Source organism: Callithrix jacchus, chromosome X (assembly GCF_049354715.1).
Source record: "Callithrix jacchus isolate 240 chromosome X, calJac240_pri, whole genome shotgun sequence".
NCBI classification, from domain to species: Eukaryota; Metazoa; Chordata; class Mammalia; order Primates; family Cebidae; genus Callithrix; species Callithrix jacchus.
Genome location: NC_133524.1, coordinates 55,309,629 through 55,333,690, shown reverse-complemented (window position 1 = coordinate 55,333,690; position 24,062 = coordinate 55,309,629). Strand labels below are relative to the sequence as shown.

The window sequence follows — 24,062 nt, the reverse complement described above, 5'->3', positions numbered from 1 at the left end:
GAAGGGTCTGGTGCATTGTAAGCACTTAGTGAACAGTAACTGTTATTTATTTGGACCAGCCATTGTACTAAGTGTTTTCTGTACAGGATATTACCAAATTGTTACAACAACTGGGGAATCTAGTCTGTGGAAGCTGACTGTTAGAGCTCATAAACTTAACACCGTACTCCAGGTCTGACTGCAGAGCCCTCCCAACTTGTGCTACAGTCACTTCTGGGTTTTATTGCCCTCCTTTTAAGATCTATAGTCAGAGAGGAGGTTTTGCTCAAGATACCCTAGCTCTATGTGGATGGTCTGATTCCAAAGCCCAAATGAGCTAATTTTACTGTTCTAGAGAGAGAAGGAAATAGGGAATAGCCAGAGCTGGGGGAGGGGGTAGACTGGAGGGAGGGGATACTTTGGGTTTTATCTCTAGCAAGGAAGGGACTGAGATACCTTTGGGGCCAATGCAAGGCCAGGCCAGCAAAAGGCAGGATGGGTGGGGCTGAGCAGGAGGAGAAGGGATAAATGCCAGGTCCTAACCCACAGTACCCACCCGTCGTTCGTTCGTCCTCAGTGCAGGGCAACAGGTAAGAGCTGCTTTCACCCTGGTTGCCTCTCTCTTGTCTGCCAGTTGGTCTCTCAGGACTGTCCACACTGACTCTCTGGTCTGAGTAGATCTGACTTTTCCCTTTGTTTGTTTCTTAGAATCTGTCTCTGTCATTTTCTTCTTTTTCTCCCATATCTCTTCCTGTCTTTCCTCATTTTCAGCTTTCTTCTCTCTTTTTCCCTTTGTTTACTTTCCTTTGTTAGTTTTCGAGATCATTCATTTCATTTCATCCTTCTCTGACACGCTTGCTTTCTCTCATTTTTCCCTCCTCTGAGTTCTAACTGTATCCTTTTCTATAAATTTCTTTCTCTCCCCCTTTTTTGTCTCTTTCCTCAGCTCTGTATCTTTCAGTCCCTGTGTTTCTGTCTCTCTCTTCCTCTCTATCAAGAACAATGGCTTAACATTTCTTCCTGCAATTCTCCTTCCTCCCTCCCTTTGACTCCCTCTTCCTGCTGGACTGATAGTAGAGGGTCAGGGCCCAGAGCCTAGGGGTGAAGGGCAGAGCTAGGGAGGGAAACTAAGGAGATACTGGGGTGATGGGAATGATGAGTTGGGTAAGGAGAGACTTGGGGGAATTGAGAGATGAATAATGAGCAGAAATAAGTAAAAAAAAAAAAAGTAGAAGAGGAACGTATTGCCACTATACAGAAAATAAGCAGATTTCTATTCTCACCCTAATTCACTGTGAGACCCTAGGCAAGTCATTCACCCTCTGAAAAAAAGGCTTGGCCTATAGTTTCCACCACCCTTTCTAGTTTTGATTTTGTGATCTTCTAAATTTTCCTGTTTCCAAGAATTTCTGATTCTCCAATTCCAGGTATCTAAAATTCTGTATGATTCTTCAGTGGTGGGAAAGAGGTACTAGGAACAGAAGTAAGGCCTGATATTTCTAACTCCTGAAGAGAACGTACCACTTCCCCTCCAGACCTAACTGATTTTTGCAAAGCAGAAAAAGGCCACAAAAGGAGGGGACAGGGGTGGGAGAGACAGGGAATGCTGCAATGAGCATTTTCTGGCTCTCTGCTGGGGTAGAGTTGTGGTTGGCCCTTTTAACCTGTGGGACTACAGATTGGGTGCCGACATGAGAGAGGATTTTAAAGGCATAGGGAAAACCTTTGAGTAATGATCTGTTACTTGGTCTGAAATTTCATCGTCATCTCTTGGTTAAAAGTATTATTTTAAGAAGATGCCTGGTAAGCATTACCACACATTAGGTACGTCAATTATTAAATGATAGAGTAAATGAATATTCAACAGTATCTGAAATTCCACTTTAGTTACAGATCTGTTTCTTTGATTAAGGCATTGGTGACAAATGGCATATGACCCGGAAAGAGGCCTATATTAGTGCAGCAGAGGAGATAAATGTCTATAGTCAGGCTCTCAGTGAAGAAAAAAGGGCAGTAATATATGAATCACAGATCCATTGTGGTTCAGAATCTCTGGAACCAGATTGTCTAGGTTCAAATCCTGCTTCTCCTATTTACTAGCTTTCTGATCTAGACAGGTTACTTAATCTTTTTGGGCTTCAGTTTCCCTATCATCGCAGAGTTGACATGAGAACAGGACCTGGTACAGAGGGCTCTGTGAGTGTTTGACGACCAGAACTAGTTAGGATCTATGAAATTATCTAGTCCAATATTAGTGGAGAAACCGAAGCCCAGAGAGGGGAATTGCAGAGCCCAAGTTCACACAATAAACTGTGACAGGATTGGGACAAGAATCAGTCTCTAGCTTCCCAGACCCAGCCTGGTGTATTCTTAACGGGACTTCCCTTAGCTGTACCTTCATTTTTTCTGCAGGGAAAATGGAGAAAATAAAAACAATAAAGTCTATCAATTAAAAATAATAGCTAATACTTTTTCACTGTTTACTCTGGGATAGGTAATCTGCTAAATATTTTATAAGGATTATCTTAATAAATCTTCACAACATTCTTGTGATGCGGATTGTTCTTGTTACCAATATTCTCCAGATATAAGAGATATAGTAGGGAAGTGACTTTTCTAAGGTCCCAAAGTTAGTGAGTGGTGGAGCCAGGATTCAAACCCAAGTAGTTTGGCACCAGAGCATATGCTTCTTATACCCTAAATTGACTAAAATGCTTCCTTGATTCAATTTTACTCACTCTAGCCTCTTGGTAGGTAATGAGATGGAATAGAAACAGAGCCCATGGTAGCTAGACTACGAGGTCATGGGTATAATGATGGCCAGGCAGAATGAGGCAGAGGAAATTTCAGGAAAGGAGTAACAGAACGTGAGAAATGAGAACAGGAGCTTGAAAGAACTTGAGAATTCAACAAATTCCAAGAAGTGGTCTATATTTTCCCAGAACCCTGAGCATATCATGGCCAAAAGCCTCTTAGTAATGACGAGTATTTTTAATTTCTCCTGATTTTATATACAGGACATAGGTCTTCTCCACCATCCCAAGGCAAAACTGAACTTTGCCTCCAATACTGGGGACTTTCCTTCCCACTATACACCCCAATGTTGTTGGTATCATTGTTGCCAATATTAACATTGGGGGAAAGAGTTTATAGGAGCCTGGAGCCTCGTCATCTGCCTTGCCTGCCTCTTCCTGGGCCATGCACTTCTCACCACCAATAGCCAGGGCCAGCTCTAGCCAGATGCTCAGACGTGATTCCAGGAAGGGGCTCCTCTTCTCTCCCACACCCTGGTCTTGGCTTGGGGAGTGGTCAGACCCCAGTGGTGATAAACTCTAGCAGCTTTATCTGTGGTCTGCAGGCTCAGACCCAAGTGCTTTAGCTTTCACAAGCAGGCAGGGTAAGGGAAATGCATAGCTTTAGATATGAGGTAGGCACTGGATCCAACTCCTCACCTACCATGCGAAGTGGGCATAATGACCTCACATTTGACAGCTGATGAAAGCCCAGACTCAGAGAGGGGAAGTGATTTATATAAGAACATCCAACAATGAAACTGGAGACCTGGAATTTTAATAAGAAAAGCTAACATTTATTGAAGATTTACCATGTGCCAAACACTACCCTAAAGGCTTCACTTGGGTTGTTTCATTTAGTCCCTCCAACAATCCTTCAGTCTGTTCCAGTTTCAGGGCCCACATACCTTGGCCCCACATACGAACCCAAGCTGCTGTGACAGCCTATGAGAGGGGGAGAGACTGCTCTGGGATGGAACAAGAAAAAGAGATTGCTTTGTAAGGTAGGGGGAGGGTTCTTGTTCCATGAGATCAGGAAGGGAGGGAGATGAAGGAGGTTGCCATATGAGGACAGGGCCATGAGCTGACCTGTACCTAACATAAGGCTGAGGGTGCTAGGAGATTCTACTCAGTAACTTTCTTCACAGTGTCAAGGCTTTAGTCTTCCCACATTCTCCCAGGTCTTTCCCATTGTACTGTCTCTTATCTTGTCTCATTTTTTGACTCTCTTTCCAATTTACCCTTTTTCTTTACATGTTTCTCCTTCTTCCTCTCTCTAGCTATCTTTCTCTTGGTGACTCTCAGCTCTCAACCCTTAACCCTCATCCCCACCCCCTACCATAGTCACTTCTGTCTCTATCCTTTGATCTTGTCATTTTCTTTACTCTCTTCTCTCTGTCCCTCAGTCTCTCTCTCATCTCCCTCAATTAGAGCCATGATCCTCTTTCCCAAACTCGCTTACCTTTTCGCAATTTATGGCAGCATTTTTTTATCTTCGTGTCTGGCTGACTCTCCACACCTGCTGGATTCTCTCCTCTCCTGCTCTCACTTTTATAAATCTTTGTATAAACCTCTAGACTCACTGATCTCTCCTCATGTCCCTTTCGTGTCCCTCGGTCTGTCAGCCTCTGCCTTTATCCCTGTGTGCACTGTCCCCACCCCCTTTTTCTTTGTTCATTTTCTCTTTCTCTCAACTCAATCTCTGTTCTCATCCCTACCCTGTTCCTTTTCCCTCTACCTTTGATCTCTTTTTCTCCCTCAATGTCTGTTCTTCTAACTCTACCACCAACACCACCACATCTTTGTTCTCTCTACTTTCCTCCTTTCATCTTTCCTAAATTTTCTTTTCTTCTGGCTTTTCTCCTAGTCGTCCCTTCTCCTTCCCCAATTTCAGACTCCGTTCATTCATCAATTTACCCCAAAATTCAACAAATATTTATTGAGTGCCTATGTGTCATTTGCTTTCTTCTTTTCTGATCTCTCTGCCCCCTTTCTCTCCTCTGTCTTGGCCTCTGGCTTTTCCACTAACCCATAGACTATGTCTTTGTATCTTGTCTTCCAGCCCCCTTGGGACTTGCTTTCACCTCTTCTTATATCTGTGTTTATCCAAGAGCCAGCAGCAAATTCAAAGGCAGCAAAATATCAGACTGGTGGCACATAGTCTATAGGGCCTAGGGTGTACCCTTCCTTCCTGTTCCCTGAATTTCTATAACCTGATACATATGACCTCAAGCTCCTTCTCCCTCTCTGGCTGATCCTGCTCAGGAAATACCCTGGGCCAAGCCCCAGGAGCTCTGCCCAATGACATATGTTTGCATTAACAGGCTTGAATCTTCACTTGGCTAAGACCAACATTCTTAGAAAGATTCTTTTTTTTTTAATATTGTTTTCCCTTTTATTTTTATTTATTTATTTTTTATTGCATTTTAGGTTTTGGGGTACACGTGAAGAACATGCAAGATTGTTGCATAGGTACACACATGGCAGTGTGATTTGCTGCTTTCCTCCCCTTCACCTATATCTGAAAATCAAACACTGCATGTTCTCATAGGCGGGTGTTGAACAATGAGAACACATGGACACAGGGAGGGGAGCACTACACACTGGGGTCTGTTGGGGAGAAATAGGGGAGGGACAGCTGGGGGTGGGGAGTTGGGGAAAGATTCTTGGTTTTAAGTATTGATCAAAGGGTTAGTGGATTGGCAGTTCTTATCCTGCCACCCAAAAACACATTTCAGTGATCCTCATCATCACAGAGGTGGTCAGTGCCAGAGTGCGAGTCAGAATCCAGGCTTTCTGACCTCCAGTTAGAACTCTTTCCTTCACCCCTTTGCTTAGTAGTCAGTCTCCTATTTCTTCCTCTCTGATGTCCTATTGGTACATGTTAACATTGGGGAAAAAAGTTCTTTCCCTGGAGGGGCAACAAGAGAATCTCTGAGGAGGGCAGGAAGTTTTGGATGGGAAGCTAAAAACGAGGATCAAATGATGGAATCTCATCTTTTCCATGTCTTCTGCAGAACTTCGGGTTCAAGATGGTGACTGCAGCTATGCTGCTACAGTGCTGCCCAGTGCTTGCCTGGGGCCCTACAAGCCTCCTAGGAAAGGTGGTTAAGGCTCACCAGTTCCTGTTTGGTATTGGACGCTGTCCCATCCTGGCCACCCAAGGACCAAACTGTTCTCAAATCCACCTTAAAGCAACAAAGGCTGGAGGAGGTAAGAAAAGGCTGCTAGCAAAAGGGGAGAATGTTAGGGTCCTGGGGTAAAAGTCCCAAGTCATACTGGCCATCTTTGCCTAAAAATCAGGAGGGGTCATGGGAAAAGTGTCAAGACACAATTAACTGGTCCCAAAATATACCCAGGATCTGTCTTCTGCCAGGTTCTCTAGAAAGTGTCTCACTCTCATGTCCCTCACACACTATACTCCAGACATGCTGAAACTACTTAAAATTGCCTAAATCAACCATTGTATCAAGAGTTTGGTACCTTTGCTCCTGTCAGATTACCCTCTCCTAGACCCTGTACTGGAGAATCTCATACTTCTCATTTGACACTAAGCTTGGCCATCATCTCCTCTGCAAAGCCTGCTTAGACCTCCAAACTGTCTAATTCCATTTCTGGCTCATATCCCCTTCCTCTTCCGGATTTCCATAGCCCCTGTATCCCAGCACTGTTCACAATATGTCTTCAGAGTGTGCTATTCCCACCAGCTTAGGAGGTCCCCCAAGGGGACCAGAGTCATCTATCTCTGTGTCTCTACAATAGCCTGAGATAGGTCTTTGGGGGTACATTAGATCTCAGTAATCACTGTTGAGCTGAACTTATGACTAGAAATGCACCCCAGTTACTCTCTTCCCTCTACATAGATTCTCCATCTTGGGCCAAGGGCCACTGTCCCTTCATGCTGTCGGAACTCCAGGATGGAAAGAGCAAGATTGTGCAGAAGGCAGCCCCAGAAGTCCAGGAGGATGTGAAGGTTTTCAAGACAGGTTGGAGTCAAGTTCCACCTTATGCAACCTTTCCTCCTATTGCTTGAACCCACTGCATCACTGTCCTGAGCTAGGATGATACAAAAGCAGCCAGTACACATCCCATGATGAGAAGTCCAGTCTTTCCAGGGGAGCCACGGTAGGCAACAGTTTAGACTGTATGCTGAAGCACACCGTTCTTGACACACGCACATGTACAGGCTCCTGAAATTTTTAGTCATTATTCTAAGATGAGCCCTCTAGAATTCTGACTCCTTTTTCAGGTGGATAAATTGATCCCAACAGGCTGGGGTCCCACATTTCAGACCACTCTATGAGAATATGGATTTGCATGAAAGAGAAAGAGCTGGGAGTAGGTACTTCCTTTAACCAGGGTGCAGATCCTCGGATTAACTTAGTTAGTGCAGACCACCAAAGATAATCACACTTGAAAGATGTCTACACTCTTGACATCTTTCATAGGCCCCTTTGGGATATCATTAAAGACAAAAACTTCAAAATTGAAATTTAATGATGTTTAGAAAAGAAGAGTAATGTGCACTGTCCTGCATCTACTTTCTAAGTGCAGGATCAAGGGTGGCTGTCCCAGTTACTTACCCAAGGGAAAATCCTAGTGGGGAGAAGTATGATTCACCTTATGGAAGGTTTCCTAACAATGTAATGGTCTCCATTCGGGGAGATATATAGAAGCTCACCTTGCAGAAGATTTCTTCTCGCTGCAGAAGGAGTCCGTACCTTATAAACTTGAGTTTTCACATGTTGCATTGAGCTTAAAGAGGACAATACATGCTTTCTTTTTCCCCCATTCTCTTCATGGTCAATGACTCAATCTCACATTCCATCTCAGATCTGCCCAGCTCCCTGGTCTCAGCCAGCCTAAGGAAGCCATTTTCTGGTCCCCAGGAGCAGGAGCAGATCTATGGGAAAGTCACACACCTGATTCAAAACAATATGCCTGGTGAGTTTGCTGAGGTGGAAATAAAGGGGATCAGAATAGGGAAGGTATTCTAAAAGGGCTTCTGTCATAGTAGGGGAAACACCACAGAAGGGCTTTGGAACCAAAGGAAATTTGAGTTTAAATTTTAATGCTGGCACTTGCTGGATCTAGGCGTTTTGGCAAGTAAGACACTTTCCTTCAGTGGAATTTAATACCTATCTCAGTAGGTTACCATGAGAAGAAAATAAAATTACATTTATAGAAGTGTTTCTAATGAGGCTTCATTAAATATTAGGCTTACTCCCATTATTTTTACTCCATGCTACCCTTAAAAACTCTCACCCTTTGTAGAGCACCTTTTCCCAATTCTTGTACATGTGTATATGCATTTTCATAATGGCATATGCATTATTTTCTAATATAAAAGGAATATGATTCATGGTAAAATATTTTTCAACATATACAGGAAAGTATAAGGAAGAAAATTTAAGTCATGCAGAGTTCCACCATCCACCATTAAGGTTTTGTTATATTTTCTCCCAGATATTTTTCTATGGCTACACACACACACACACACACACACACACACACACCCTCTGCTCTCTTCACCACACTCATGCTTTTGTTAGAAGTGTGATCTTATTTTACATGGAGTTTGTTATGCTGTTTTGTTCACTTGACAATATGTCATGAGTATAGAATGGATGCAATATCATTCAGTTAATCAAGCACCTATAATTTGGGTTGTTGTTTCCAATTTTTTGTATTCTTTCAGTTTAGATTGTATGTTGGTTTTACATACATACAAATGTACTCCAAGAAAATGCATAGTATTACTTTTGTCAGTTTTTATTTTTACCTAATAATATCTTGCTATATATTTTGCTCTGTGCCTTTTTTTTCACTCAACAATATACCTTGGAGATGCTTCCACTTTAACACATATGTATCTACCTTACGTTTCAATGCTTCCAAATATTTTGTAGTATAGATATACTAGAGATTTGGCTACTCCTCTGTTTGGTTGCTTCCAATTTTTTCTTTTTTTTCTTTTCTTTTCTTTTTTTTTTTGAGATGGAGTTTCGCACTTGTTACCCAGGCTGGAGTGCAATGGCGCAATCTCGGCTCACCACAACCTCCGCCTCCTGGGTTCAGGCAATTCTCCTGCCTCAGCCTCCCGAGTAGCTGGGACTACAGGCACGCGCCGCCGTGCCCAGCCAATTTTTTGCATTTTTAGTAGAGACGGGGTTTCACCATGTTGACCAGGATGGTCTCAATCTCTTGACCTCGTGATCCACCCGCCTCGGCCTCCCAAAGTGCTGGGATTACAGGCGTGAGCCACCGCGCCCAGCCCCAATTTTTTCTATTACAAACAGTGGTGCAGCAAACATCTTGAATGTACCTCCTTGTGCACACAGGCAAGTGTTTCTCCAAGACAGACATGCAGAGGTGGAAATTCTTGGTATGTAAGGGTGTGTACATTTTTTATATTAATAAATATTGTCAATTAGCCCTCCAACATGGCTGTATCAGTTAATCAGGGAGGGTATCCATAGTCTCATACCCTTACAGGCACTTGATATTATCAAACTTTTAAATCTTTATCAATTGATAGGTGAAATTTTGTTTTCCCAGTTTTATTTTCCCTAATTAAGAATCTTTTTTCTACAATTATTGAATTGTCTGTTCATATTCTATGCCCATTTTTCTGCTGGGTTGAAATTTTTAATGGTAATTCTTCAGAGTTTAGACAATAAATTCTGAATATTAATCATTTGTTAAGTATGCTGCAAATATTTCTTTAGATATGTCAGTATGTGCATTTTAAAAACTTTTGACACATATTTCCAAACATCTCTGCAGCAAGGATGTTACCAATTTGTACCTCCAGCAGCCACATAAATTGCTGTCTGCAAGGTGATTTCTGTCTCATGTAAAGAGTTCTATGGTTTAACAAGCCCTTTGGCAAACGTTATTTCAGTTTCTCCTAGAAATAAAGTTACCTCATTTTTAGTGGTAATGGTTAAAGAAGTAGGCTCTAAGTTACTTACTTAATGAACACTTGCTTGCTGCATGACCCTGGTCAAGTTACCCAACACTTAATGCCCCAGTTCCCTCATCTGTAAAATGGAGATACTAATAGAACTGTCCATGTAGTGGTGTTGTGAGGAATAAATTAAATATTTATAAAGTTCCTGGGAAAGAGTCTTACATGTATTAGGCATTAATTAAATGTTAGCTATAATAATGTAATTGAATATTGGCTATTTTTATTAGTATTATTATGACTATTAATACTATAGCAGTAATAATACTACTATTACCATGTGCCATTTATTAGTTTGCATATATTACATGTTGTTGGTTGTCAGATGCTCACAACTCTCCAAGGAAAGTATTATTAGCCTCATTCTACACATAAAGAAATTTAAAGTAAGAAAGAAGATTCTTGACTTGTTCAAGGTCACGTAGTTAGGAAGTGGCAAAGAGATTGCTAGAAACAAGATCTGTTGATATTCCTTCCACTAAGACTGAACGTAGTGATTCTAGTAAGGAAGCTGCCACACCAACCCGGGAAGACAGATAAGGTCATGAGAAAGTCTACGTGAATGTGTGAATGAACTACTGAGTGAATGAGTGAATGAGTAAGCAAAAGGATGGCTGAATGAAGTAGTGGAGAGTTAATGTGGTCCAATAAGTCAATAACTGAGCAAATAAATGAATATGTGGAAAAAGAGTTGGAACACTCAAAATCAGCAACGTGGGTAAAATAATACTAGCCAGGAACAGACTTAAAATGAATTCTTTTCATCCTCATATCTGCTCCTGCAGGAAACTATGTCTTCAGTTATGACCAGTTTTTCAGGGACAAGATCACGGAGAAGAAACAAGATCACACCTACCGTGTGTTCAAGACTGTGAACCGCTGGGCTGATGCATATCCCTTTGCCCAACATTTCTCTGAGGCATCTGTGGCCTCAAAGGATGTGTCTGTCTGGTGCAGTAATGATTACCTGGGCATGAGCCGACACCCTCAGGTCTTGCAAGCCACACAGTAAGTAGTAGGTTCTCAGCGATCAGCAGCGGCCAGAGGAGATGAAAAACCACACATGGAAAAAAAAAAAAAAGGCAGAGCTGGCAGTGGAAACCTGGGTTCTACCACCACTTTATTTCATCCAAGGTCCTCCTGCATATCTATTCCTTAGATATGAATGGAGTCAGTCAACACACCATGTTTCCCAAACTCTTGGGTGTCCAGTGCTATGGAGGGGAAGGATGGGAGACCAAGCAAAGCCACTCTGCCTGAGGTTTTTTTTTTGAGACGGAGTTTCACTCTTGTTACCCAGGCTGGAGTGCAATGGCGCGATCTCGGCTCACCGCAACCTCCGCGCCCTGGGTTCAGGCAATTCTCCTGCCTCAGCCTCCTGAGTAGCTGGGATTACAGGCACGCGCCACCGTGCCCAGCTAATTTTTTGTAATTTTTAGTAGAGACGGGGTTTCACCATGTTGACCAAGATGGTCTCAATCTGTTGACCTCGTGATCCACCCGTCTCAGCCTCTCAAAGTGCTGGGATTACAGGCTTGAGCCACTGCACCCGGCCTGCCTGAGTTTTTAATCTAGCTGCATAATTCGTATTGCCAGAGATGGAGTGTGACCTCCTCTAGGTCTGCCAAACTACTCAAGCACAACCTAGCTTCTCCCTTTCTCCCTAAGTACCTCAAGTTCTAGAAGGAAAGCATGTCTCCCTATCCTCTCCATTCTTCCCTCTACTTTGTCTCATAGGACACAGTTTATATAGGATCACTAACTCAACATTGACTCCCATCAAGCAAGGGAAACCCACCCAATTCCTCAATGCCTGACAAGAGTTTTTTCTTCTCCTTTTCTCCTGTTTTCTCCTGGCCAGGGAGACCCTGCAGCGTCATGGTGCTGGAGCTGGTGGTACCCGCAACATCTCAGGCACCAGTAAGTTTCATGTGGAGCTTGAACAGGAGCTGGCTGAGCTGCACCAGAAGGACTCAGCCCTGCTCTTCTCTTCTTGCTTTGTGGCCAATGACTCTACTCTCTTCACCTTGGCCAAGATCCTGCCAGGTAAGCCTGAGGCCTGAGCTTTGCTCAGGTCTGATATCCAGCAATACAGCATCCAGTTTCACTGGTTCCATCACTCCTTCCCTGTATTTGGAGTTCTTTCAGTCCTATTGTTTTTCCTTCTTATCTACCTTGCATATCCACAACTTTCTTCCCTTCTGCACCTAGGGAGGAACATTACTGGGGAACATTACCCAACCTCACAGAAGGGAAACACTGTAAATTCATCACCTCCCAACTCAACTGGACTCTTGATACATATAAATAGTTATTTTATGTCTCCACAGGAGCTTTTTTAAACTTTTTCTCCTGTTGTAAAACCTCTGGCTACCTCTTCCTTCACACTTAGTAAATAGCCTCACATCTTACTTCACAATAAAAACAGAAGCCTCCTGACAGAGAACATTTATTTATTGCCACCAAACCTACACACTTACCTAATTTTTCATCCACCCTTGCCTCTTTCTTTCCTTTTACAATGAAAGGCAAATCTCTCCTTCTGCCTAAAGCCAATTCCTTCACTTGTACACTGGTTCCCATACTCCCAGGCTCCTACTCTCTAGTCACTATTGTCCTTACCTCATATGCCTTGCTGTCCTTCCACCATGGCCCAATCCAGAATGAATACAACTCTCCATCTTCACTATATCAATTCTAGGCCCATACAGTTACTCAGACAGGAGTCAGTAAAATTTCATAGTCTTAACCTCTACTGGGTTTTCCATGCTCTCTGGCAATCCCATTTCCCTGGTCAGTTCTCCAAGTTTCTGGGGCAGTTTTACCAAACAACCATTATCCTCAGCCTTCCCGTACCCCATCCTCCCCTCTTCCCTCAGCAGATGACTTCATCCTCTACTACATTCAAAATAGAATATACCAGACAGCAACGTTCTTGACTCCTCGCCACAAAGCACCTACAAACTCATAAGCATCTCCATGTGTCCTCTTCTCATCCTCACTCCTCTTCTGTCATAGTGGAAGAAGTATTATTTTTCTTGTGACTAATCCTTCCACTGTTGCCCTGTGTCCCATTCCTTTCTACCTCCTTAGGAATCTTGACCTATTAGCTCTCTCGCCCTCTCCTGTATCTTCAGCCTCTCCCACTCTTTAAACATGTTTTCGAGTCTCTTGCGTCTTATTTAAAAAAAATTGCCGGAACCCCTCATCATTCTCTAGCTACAGCTTTTTCTCTTCCCTCCCTAAAACAGGCAAACTACTTGAGAGAAGTCTCCACCCTTACTATCTGCTTCTTCATCTCCTGTTGATTCTTCACCACAGCAAAAAATATCACCACCACTTCTCAGAAACTTTTTTTGAGTTCACTGATAAGCCCCAACTAAACTCAACATCTTTAAGATTTTTTAATCCATCCTCTCCTCAACCATTAGAATTCAACTTCTTTACATCTCTACTGCCAGCATCCTAGCCTCACCCAACAGCATTTTTCAAAGAAAATTTTACCTTTGCCCTCATATAATCTATTCTTCACAACAGTCAGAATTTTTTTAATGCAAAACTATCTTTCTCACCCACCACCCCCCATCAAAACCCTTTGGTGGATCCTCATTCCCCCAGGACCAAATCCAGATTTCTTATCACAGCTTCTAAAGTTCTCAATAATCTGGTTTCTGTGTATCTCTTCAGCCTCACCTTTTTGCACTCCTCCTCTCTTTCATTCAGTAATACATTCATTCATATACTCATTCACTTACTTATAAATCAGTCATCAGTTTATTCATCCATTCATTCAAGAAATGTTTACTTAGCATCTACTATGTACTTACTCTTATACTGGGCACCAGAAGCAGAGTGCCATGCAACTTCCAGTCTGCTTGTCTTTTAAGCCATGTTCTCCAGAAAGCCATAATTTATTTTCTCAAGTGGAGGTTATCCCTCTTATAAAAAGGCCACAGTTCCTTGATGGCAGTGCAGTTGGTGGCAGGGGTGGGGAGGATCCAGGAATCAACTCCCTCTACCAATTTCACATGCCCACCTGCCCCAACAGAATTACCCAGTAAAAAGCCCTGCATTCTTCAAGTCTTTCTGGACCTTAGTTTTCTCACTTGTATAGTAAAGGGGACGGATTCCATGATCACTAACAGGCCTTCCAGCTCTGACATGCCATGAGCTTATGATTCCAACAGTAAAAGCCTGATAAATATCCATCCCTGTAACCACAAGCAGATGGATGCCACCTGGAACAGATGGAATTTCATCTAGACTAGGAAGAATCTAGTATCAGTCCAAGTCAGCAAGCATTCCCTGGGGTAATCCCTTTTCCAAGTCTTGATCTTATATGCTGGGGAGAAGGAAAATAGGTTCTGTCCTCAAAAAACTCTGAAGTTTCTTGGGAAATTAAATGTTCTTCCAGCCCAAGGCAGTCAGAGGCTAGACCAGGGTTACAAATGACTGGAGAGAAGGATGTAGGGGTCAGAATTTGGGAACAGGGAAGTCCTTTCTCGGGAGAAAGAAGTGTCACAAAGGTTCCCAGAAAAGGAGGAAGCAAAGCAAGGTCTTCAGAGGGAAGAAAGGGTTGGTCCTTTTCTGTCCCAGGTCAGACCTGAAGGTTGAAGTGGGAGTACTGGGACAGAAGCTTAAGGGTTATTCTGCTTCCTCAGGGTGCGAGATTTACTCAGATGCAGGCAACCATGCTTCCATGATCCAAGGTATCCGTAACAGTGGAGCAGCCAAGTTTGTCTTCAGGCACAATGACCCTGACCACCTAAAGAAACTTCTAGAGAAGTCCAACCCTGAGACACCCAAAATTGTGGCCTTTGAGACTGTCCACTCCATGGATGGTATGTATATGTGTGAGTGTATGTTTACTAGTGTTGGTCTCACAAAAACCATGAGGATGATGATGATGATGATGATGACGATGATAACATTATAACTTCTAACAGCTATAGTGTTTATTATGTACCAAGCAAAATTATTAGTATTTTACATGTATTAATTCACTTAATTTTCTCAACAATTCTATGAGATAGGTGTTGTTATTATTTTGATTTTTTACATAAGGAAACTGAGACATAAGAGTCATCTGTCCAAGGTCACACAGCTAGTAAATGACAAAAAATGGAGGCAGCTATTACATTCACCTTATAGGTAAAGAAACTAAAGTTCAGAGTTGGCATCCAATTCATCTTGAGCGGCTCAGCAAATTGGTGCTAAAGTGAGTATTTGCACCCTAACACATAACTCCAATTCCTCAAGCAACATTTCTCTTATTAGAAATAATATGTGAATCAGTCATCCCAGTGTTAGGTTTCTATGAAGGAAGTTTCACAAACCATTGCCTAGGACTTTTTTCAAGGTCCAGTATGAAGCATTCAAGTCAAAACAGGTTTTAAAGTCAGAGAGACCTGGGTTCAAATCCCACCTTTGACAATTACTGGCTATGACCATGGGTAACTCTTTAATTGTCTAAGCCTCAGTTTTCCCAAAGGCAAAATATCTGGTGGTAAGAATTAGAGATGATGGAAACCATTCTAGTTATTATGCTTTAGTAGAAATAAATGATCTTCACACTCCTACCTCCTTTCTTCGCTCAATTGAAACAATGCACAAAGCTTTCTATTGCTGGCCCTGTTGTATAGAAATCATGTGTTTTAGGCATCCCTTTATGGAATTATTTAAGGGAAGAGGATGTCAACTCATTTCAGTTTGTCACTTTTCCTACTGAAACAAAAAAAGTCCATAGTATTCCCTGATTCAGCTATCGTAAGTGCCATGTAATGCTTATACACACAGGCTCTAAAACCAAACTATCCATGTTTAAATCCTAGCCTGACCATTTACTAGTTTGGGCAAGCTTCTTAATTGCTCTGTGTCTCAGTTCTCAGTTGCTTATTTGCAAAATGTAAGTGATAATAATTAAATAGGTATGCAAATTAAATGAGTTAATATATGTAAGGAACTTACTACTGTGCCCACTCCCACATTTCTAACACTAGCAATAAAGTAAAACTATCCTATCCCTTTTGTATATTTCTACCACTGAGACTATTCAAATACATTCCTCTAGTGGAAACTATGTTGCTACCATTCTACCTCATTGCATTTGTGAATGAATAGTTCTTTATTTACCTATTTTTGGGGTACAAACTCTGCCTAAACATTTGATCCTTGGGCTGAATCTCTCCTACTGAAATGATGCTTGAATCATCACACTGTCATTTGTCTCAGGTTCCGCCTCCTGTAGTTGACTCCCCTCAGATTGTCCCACCAATTGCTCACATTTCTAAATTCTGGCCTGGAACCCCTATTTCCACCTGAAGATATTTCTTCTGTATTACAACTCCCTGTTTCCAGGGAGTACAGAGGGATACACACAGACTTGCAGGAAAAACAAACGAACAAACAAGCGAGGCAGAGAGAGACTGAACATGGCAGAAACAGGAAAACAGACATTGTCAGAATGAAGTAAAAATAGAAAGAATCAAGCCTTGATCCCAAGCTGAAGAACACACAAACATGTACGCACCAGCGCGTGTGTACATGCACACAGAGAGGGGGAGAGAGAGAGAGAGAGAGAGAGAGAGAGAGAAGGTAGGGATGGAATATGGGCAATGGATCCATACACAGAGGTTAATAGTTCTAAATGAAGGTGCACATCCTCTTTCCTCTCTACAACATCCTTTTCCAACCCAAAGGCATGGATGGGAAATTACACACTAGAGATGGAGCTGAAGAAGGGTTATGATGTCCTACCTCTATCCTTTGGCTTTGCTCAGGTGCCATCTGTCCGCTAGAGGAGTTGTGTGATGTGTCCCACCAGTATGGGGCCCTGACCTTCGTGGATGAGGTCCATGCTGTAGGACTGTATGGGTCCCGGGGTGCTGGGATTGGGGAACGTGATGGAATTATGCACAAGATTGACATCATCTCTGGAACTCTTGGTAAGTGAATGCTTTGGCCTTCTTATATACTCTCCAGGGAGGAGGCCCCTACAAAATTCTTTCTCCCTCCTCCCCAAAGCTCTAGGGCTTGTTTGGACAGAATTAAGAGCCCCAGGTTGCTGCCTCCTAGACTCCCTCTCTCCACTCACGTCCCACTGCAGAGTTGATGAGAAAGTCTGGGAGAGTTTTTAAAAAGACCTTGAGCTAGGCCAAATAGCTAGATTCAACTTGAGAATGTGAAGAGCTATTTTTCTAAACTCCTCCCCCACCCTAGCCCCAAGCTTCATCTTAGCTTCACTGCTGACCCTATCCAGCTAAAGGTCCCCACCCAGCTCCTGCCTATCTAGTCACTGCATATGGCAAGACTTGAAAGTCCTATCTCCAAGCAGCAGAATTATCAGCTCTGACTGCCTTGTCATGGACAGATGAGCAGAGGCCTGGGAAGAGAGCCTGGAGGCCCAACTTCTGGGTACACAGGCTTATGTTATCTGGCATATGATCCTGTTCCTCTGGGGACTGATTATGGGATCTGTGTTTATCTTCTTCCTTTCCTTATCCAGGCAAAGCCTTTGGCTGTGTGGGTGGCTACATCGCCAGCACCCGTGACTTGGTGGACATGGTGCGCTCCTATGCAGCAGGCTTCATCTTTACCACTTCTCTGCCCCCCATGGTGCTCTCTGGAGCTCTAGAATCTGTGCGACTCCTCAAGGGAGAGGAGGGCCAAGCCCTGAGGAGAGCCCACCAGCGCAATGTCAAGCACATGCGCCAGCTACTAATGGACAGGGGCCTTCCTGTCATCCCCTGCCCCAGCCACATCATCCCCATCCGGGTGAGAGTCCCACCCTGCCCATTGCCCTCTCCACTTATTTCTTCTGGGAGCCTCTCCACTCCCAACAAACTTACATTCGTTCCTGTCTTCAATTATTTGCTTTCCTGCTAACCATTCCCCTTATTGCCAGCTTTGTTTCCCTTTTTGAAAAATTACCAGCCACTCTGGATTAACCCGTCTTTTCCTTGCATCAGCCATTACCTCATGCTTATTAGATTACCCTAACCCTAACAACAGTGAGTGTTCATGGCCTCTAATTCAGAGTTTTTCAAACTGGATCAAGACAATGGTTCACAAAATCAGCTTAGTGGGCTATCATTAGTTTAAAAAAAAAGAATAGAATAGAAAATGTTGGAGTACATCACACATAGTAAGGGTATCAATTTCTGAAAAATTTGTTTTCATTTTGTATATGTGCATATATCCAGGTATGTGTGTGTTTATGGTCCCGGTGTAAAAATGTACTTCTTATTGAGAATTGAGGACAGAAAAATAAAATCAAAAGCCATGGGACTAGCTGCTACTTTGGATCTTCAACTATGAGCGTTTACTGCCTTTAAAAATGAACTGTTACTTCTTTCTTAAATGACATATATTTGCGTGAGTCAGCAAGGCAGGGCAGGGAAAGGACATTTATTTGTGACAATTTTGTGGATGAGAAATAGACACTGCTCTTTAGGCTAACCTAGTATTTCCTTTAAACACTTATTTTATGAATTAACTTAGTGACAGCACCCCAGAATTGGCATGGTAGGGTTATCTTCTCACCCAGAACCGTCCCAAACTAACATATTAGCTAAGTAGAATCAGTGTGCTTGCTCTGCAAACAGCTTCCAAACAGGGTTCCTGGTACCACCTCCGCTCCATCCTTTTCAAACCCAATTGCTAGCTCTGAGCTCCTCCTCCATAGAAATTCTGGAGCTGCCACTAAGTCCTTAGTGAAAAAGAAAAATCTGTTCCAAAATTCAGTGATGTTCCCTGATCTAGTTCCCTCCACCTACTTCATGGAGCTAGTGATGGTGGAGCCAGGGTGACAGGTACTGATAGGTCTTTCTCCTGGGTCCAGGTGGGTGATGCAGCACTCAACAGCAAGCTCTGTGATCTCCTGCTCTCCAAGCACGGCATCTATGTGCAGGCCATCAACTACCCAACTGTCCCCCGGGGTGAGGAGCTCCTGCGCCTGGCACCCTCCCCCCACCACAGCCCTCAGATGATGGAAGATTTTGTGGGTAAGTTCTCAACATGGGTACCTCGCTCCCCTCAGCCCCAGGATCTGAAAGAGAAGCTGAGAGGACAGAAGCCATTAGTTTATAAAATATTTCTGGAACATCTAATGTGTGCCAGCACCTATACCAGCATCATAAGTAAATGAGAAACAGCCCCTAGAATTGTAGGTCTTCAGTTTGGTTGGGGATACCATAGTGGACACAAACAATGACATTAAAAGATCAAAGCTCCACAATGACATCAAAGCTCCACAAAGGCAGTGCATGAGAGTTGTTGGAGCAGAGAGGAGGGGCCTGACTCAGTGTGAGGGATACGAGACAGGCTTCCTAGGAGAGGTGACACATGAGCTGATTTTTGCAAAGTGAGTGATATTAAAAGAAAGAGGGCATGGAAGAAGTATTCCTAGCAGAGGGAAGAGCAGGAAGAAAGGTGAGGGGAGTGAGAGGCAGCCAGGTATATATCAAGAACAATAAGCAGGTGGTACTGGAATGTAGGATCATAGGAATGCAGTGGGGCAGGGGAGTATCAATCTATGAGTCTACAAAGACAACACAAGACAAGGACTAGATTGAAAGGTTTGTAGAGCTGAGTAGTTTGAGTTTTACCCTGAGAATGCCAGTTTAGTCAATTCACCTAAAGTTTGCTGGATTTCTGTTGGGTGCAGTTTTTAGAACAGGGCCTGACATTGAGCAGGTGCTCATTCCAGGCATGTTGGATGAAAGACTTGATGGTCTAGCAGATGAGCCAGATATAGATGGTACTGGTTCAGTATGATGAGCTCTAGTATTCTGAGAGCTAGTGGGAGTGGGCACATTATGGCTAAAGTGGGAAGGATGAAATTGGAGAGGCTTTGTGAATAAGGAAGTTTTTGTGATGCATATTGAAGTACATGTGAGTATGTTGTAAGAATATTCCAGAATAAGGGAATTCCATGAGCAATGACCTAGAGACAGGAAAGCAGGGGGCATGTATTGAGAACATCATTCTGTTTGTCTGAAGCATGGGCAGCATGAGAGTTCAAGGAAGACAAGCTACATAGGAGCCATTCCTTCATTCATTTAAAAACATCAAATAACGCTGGCTAACATTAAGTACTTACCATGTGCCAAGCACTGTTCTAAACACTTTACATGTATTAACTCATCTAATCCCCACAACAACCTTATGAGTTAGAGATGCTCTCATGATTTCCATTTTGTACATGTGGAAATTGAGGCGCAAAAATATACAGTCGCTGATCCAAGGGCACACAGCTACTAGGTTGCAACTAGGACGTCTGTCTCTACCTCCATGGTCATAACCACTAGGTCTACCACCTCTCTGAGCTGATGATCCAGACTCCTGGGCCTTTTGTTCACCATTCTCTATTGCTCTGGACTTCAATTACAGACCTCTCAGTATTCTTGGTTCTGTGAATATCCATTTAGGCTGGGCTTTTGTAAGAATATATGCGAGGCATCCACCATGTCTCTACCAGTCTCTAAATTCCACAGCCAATCCATCCTGAAATCTTGAAAAAGTTCTCTACAATCTCTCAAATCCATTTGCTTTTCTCCCCTGCCACTTCTTTAATCCATGTCAACATGATTTTTTCCTAATTTCCCTGCTTCTCTCTTGCTCCTCTCAAATCCTTTCTCCAGGCTGACCACCAGAGGGATTTTTCTAAAAACCTGACTATATTGCTCCCTTGCTTAAACCCCTTTATGTTTCCCTCTAGACTCTAAAGCAGTGGTCTCCAAGGTGAGGTATACAAGATGATCCACAGGGTGAAGGAACAGAATATATATTATAATTTTATGGGGTTTTTTAATCTTAAAAATAGGAAATCAAGCATTGACACTGATCTCTAATATACAGACTGACAATTATACATGTATATAACATATAAACAAATATACAGAGATTGGAGGTACATGCTAAAACATTTGTACTGATAGGCATGTATACTCCAAAATTTGGAAACCACTGACCTATAGGACAGAGTTGAAGCTCTTCGGCATGGCATTCAACGTCTTCCACATGGTGATCTCTATGCCCTCACCTCCTCCCCACATGCATTTGATTTTTCCAGCTACCCTGAATGACTTGTCATTTTTCTCTGCTCTCTTACTTCTGGGACTTGGCTCATGCTGCTTTTGATTGGAATGCCCTCCCTCGCACTTTCCTCTGGCTTACTTTCCTTCATCTTCTAGACTTAACTTAGGCGTTCTTTCAACAAATATATATTGAGTACCAACTGTGTGCTAGACACTGTTCTAGGCACTGGGGGTGCAGTAAACAAATCAGACACAAAATTCCTACCCTCTGGCGCTTACATTCTAGCGGAAGGGGATAGTCAAAAACCATTACTAAAAATAAGCAAATTAAGTAGCACATTAGTTCTAAGTGCTTTAGGAAAAAATAAAGCAGGATAAGGAGAATGGGATAAAGGGACGGGGGCGAGTTCAGAGAAGGGTTGTAGTATTAGAGTGGCAAGGGTAGAGGACGCTGAGGTGACACTTGAGCAGCTTTGAAGGAGGTGGAGTTAGTGAGGCAGATCTAAGGGAATGGCATCCCAGGAAGAGGGAACAGCCTGAGGCAGGGAAGACACAGGAGTATTCCTTTTATATTTGAGGGACAGTAAGAAGACAGGTGTGGCTGGAGTGGTGTAAGCAAGTCGGAGACAGAAAAATTGAATATATAGAGGCAATGTGGGACAAGATTGTATAGGGTATGGTAGGCCATCTGAAGGATTTCGGCTTTTACTCTGAGAGCCCTTGAAAGAATATGAGCACAGGGCTGATATATCTGACTCAGGTCTTAACAGAATTGCTCCAACTTCTATGTAGAGAATACACTAAAAGGAAGCAAGACTAGAAGCAGGGAGACCCAAGAGTGGGCTGCAGTAATATCCCAGGTGAGAGATGATGGTGGCTCAGACTTGATCATAATGAAGGTAATAAGAAGTGGTCAGCTTTTGAAGGTGGAACCAATGGTCTTTGCTGATAGATGGGATATAGGGTAAGAGAGAAAGAGAAAAATAAAGGACAGCGCTGAAATTTTTGGACTGAGCAACTGGAATTGTCATCCACTGAGATGGGAAAAGTGAAAAGTAGAATAGCTTGGTGGAGGGCAGGGACATGAGTAGCTCAGCTGTACTCATAAGTTAGAGATGCATACTAGACATATAGGTGGAGATGGAGAAAAGCCATTGGATAAATAAGTTTGGAAATCAGTAGAGAGGTGTGGGCTGGAGATTAAAATTTCTGAACCATCAGCATATAGATGGTCTTCAAACTCATGTGACTAGCAAAGATCAACAAGGGCATGAACACAGAAAAGGCCAAGAACAGAGCCCTGGAACATACTTCCTCCAGCTAGGTCAGGTTCCTCTCTCTGGGTTCTCACACCCCCAGGTGGATTCCCTATCCCAGGTTTCCTGGTCACAGCACCAATGACACAATAGGGTTACTGTCACTGTCATTTTCCTCATAGGGCTTGGAGTTCCCACGCAGTCATTCTTGGGCCACAGCACATCCTATACTTAGGGAGTATGTCAAAGGAGAGCTTCCCAATCTTTTCTAATATATATCCGAGCACTCAGATACAAATGGTAATATTCATGGCACACACTGGAGCAAACAGTAGGCTACTTCTGATCCTGAGGCACCTTGAAGGGTTGAGGGGATCAATATCTTGGCTCATCTGTACTGTGACAGACTTGAAAGATCTAGTCTAACCAATTCTTTCCCTCCCCTCCCCCTACCACCTTCAGAGAAGCTGCTGCTGGCTTGGACTGAGGTGGGGCTGCCCCTCCAGGATGTGTCTGTGGCTGCCTGCAATTTCTGTCACCGTCCTGTACACTTCGAGCTCATGAGCGAGTGGGAACGTTCCTACTTTGGGAACATGGGGCCCCAATATGTCACCACCTATGCCTGAGAAGCCAGCTGCCTAGGATCCAGACCCCACCTGCGCTTCACTTGGGTCTGGGCCTCTTCCTGTCCTCTGCTTTGTTGTGTGCCTCTAGCTGAATTGAGCCTAAAAATAAAGCACAAACCGCGCAGCACGTGGAGCCTTTTATTGGGCAGGAAACAGACAACTGCACTATACCTGACTCCCTCAGACAAGTGGTGGATCTATGAGGAAAGCATAAGTCACTTGTTGGTCTGACCATTCCATTTTACCAACAGGGAAACAGAATGCGAAAGAGGGAAGAAATGTCCAAAAACTACACAGTGAGTTGCAGAGCCAGGATACCTGGCAGATTTACTTGAAATGGCTCTTCCCCAATGGTTTCAATAAAAATCCGGAGATTGACTCTTCACTAGTAATCTGGGCCCTAGAATTCTGGGCCCAAGGTAGCCCCTGAAGCCAGGAGATAAGGCAGCCCTAACCAAATTCCCTAGAAAGGAGAGGTTCCCCCAAACCAAGGAAGTATTTTCCAGAAGGGAATATGGAAGTCTTCCTCAATCTATTATCCTTTCTCCCTCCCACAGCATCTCACAGAACAGGATTCACCTGTCCCATTTTCTTTTCCTTTCTTTTCTTTTTTCTTTTTTGAGACAAAGTTTCACTCTTGTTGCCCAGGCTAGAGTGCAATCGCACAATCTCGGCTTACTGCAATCTCTGCCTCCCAAGTACAAGCGATTCTCCTGCCTCAGCCTCCCAAGTAGCTTGGACTAGAGGTATGCACCAGCACGCCCAGCTAATTTTTTTGTATTTACTAGAGACGGGGCTCCACTATGTTAGTCAGGCTGGTCACGAACTCCTGACCTCAGGTGATCTGCCCACCTCAGCCTCCCAAAGTGCTCGGATTATAGGCATGCACCACCTTGCCCAGCCTACCAGTCCCATTTTCAAAGGTGAGAAGAGGCTTGGCTATAGCAAGTACTGTGTTCAAGGCAATGCTCTCACTTTCAAGGTCACAGCATAGAGGAAATATTTCCATGGCACACTTAGGTGCACGAACGATACTACTTGCTGAGGAGGCCATCTTCCCTGAGACTTGTGTGATCCCAGACCCTGCCTGGCAACTCTGAGGGCTGAGGACCCTATTTCTTTCAACCCTGTAACCCACTGTGGCAGCTGTGGGGCACACTAGTTGGAAAGCTCTGGTTTAAGACTACACAGCCCACCTCCCTTGCTGATTTAACCTCAGCAGTATAGGAAACTCCTATAATTGAACAGAGAACCCTTTCTGGTGAGCACTGCTCCTCACTCCTCCCCCCAGCCCTGCTTTCCCTGGGAATTATATCACTGGGCTACAGCCAGCTGCCAAACCCAATACTGAGATAGCTTCTTTGACTCAACTTTATGGAGTACATCCACATTTCCACTCAATG

At 43.4% G+C, this 24,062-nt stretch overlaps 1 protein-coding gene across 1 annotated transcript; it reads left to right on the top strand.

The window, feature by feature from the left end:
• Positions 1-529: 529 nt before the first annotated feature.
• ALAS2 (5'-aminolevulinate synthase 2) lies at positions 530-22,786 on the top strand. Its single transcript, XM_002762916.3, has 11 exons — positions 530-569; positions 5,789-5,984; positions 6,635-6,757; positions 7,605-7,715; positions 10,527-10,749; positions 11,603-11,787; positions 14,403-14,582; positions 16,521-16,685; positions 17,246-17,514; positions 18,581-18,743; positions 22,496-22,786. Exons 2-11 carry the CDS (start codon positions 5,804-5,806, stop codon positions 22,657-22,659), a joined length of 1,764 nt encoding a protein of 587 aa, XP_002762962.2. The 5' UTR covers positions 530-569; positions 5,789-5,803; the 3' UTR covers positions 22,660-22,786.
• The last annotated feature ends 1,276 nt before the right edge of the window (positions 22,787-24,062 follow it).

What these genes read in the sequence shown, in the direction of transcription:
- ALAS2 (XM_002762916.3), top strand. Translation starts at nt 5,804, where the DNA reads ATGGTGACTGCAGCTATGCTGCTACAGTGCTGCCCAGTGCTTGCCTGG. An exon ending in TGTGAAGGTTTTCAAGACAG is followed by an intron (nt 6,758 to 7,604) that starts GTTGGAGTCAAG and finishes ATTCCATCTCAG; the next exon opens with ATCTGCCCAGCTCCCTGGTC. An exon ending in GATGATGGAAGATTTTGTGG is followed by an intron (nt 18,744 to 22,495) that starts GTAAGTTCTCAA and finishes TACCACCTTCAG; the next exon opens with AGAAGCTGCTGCTGGCTTGG.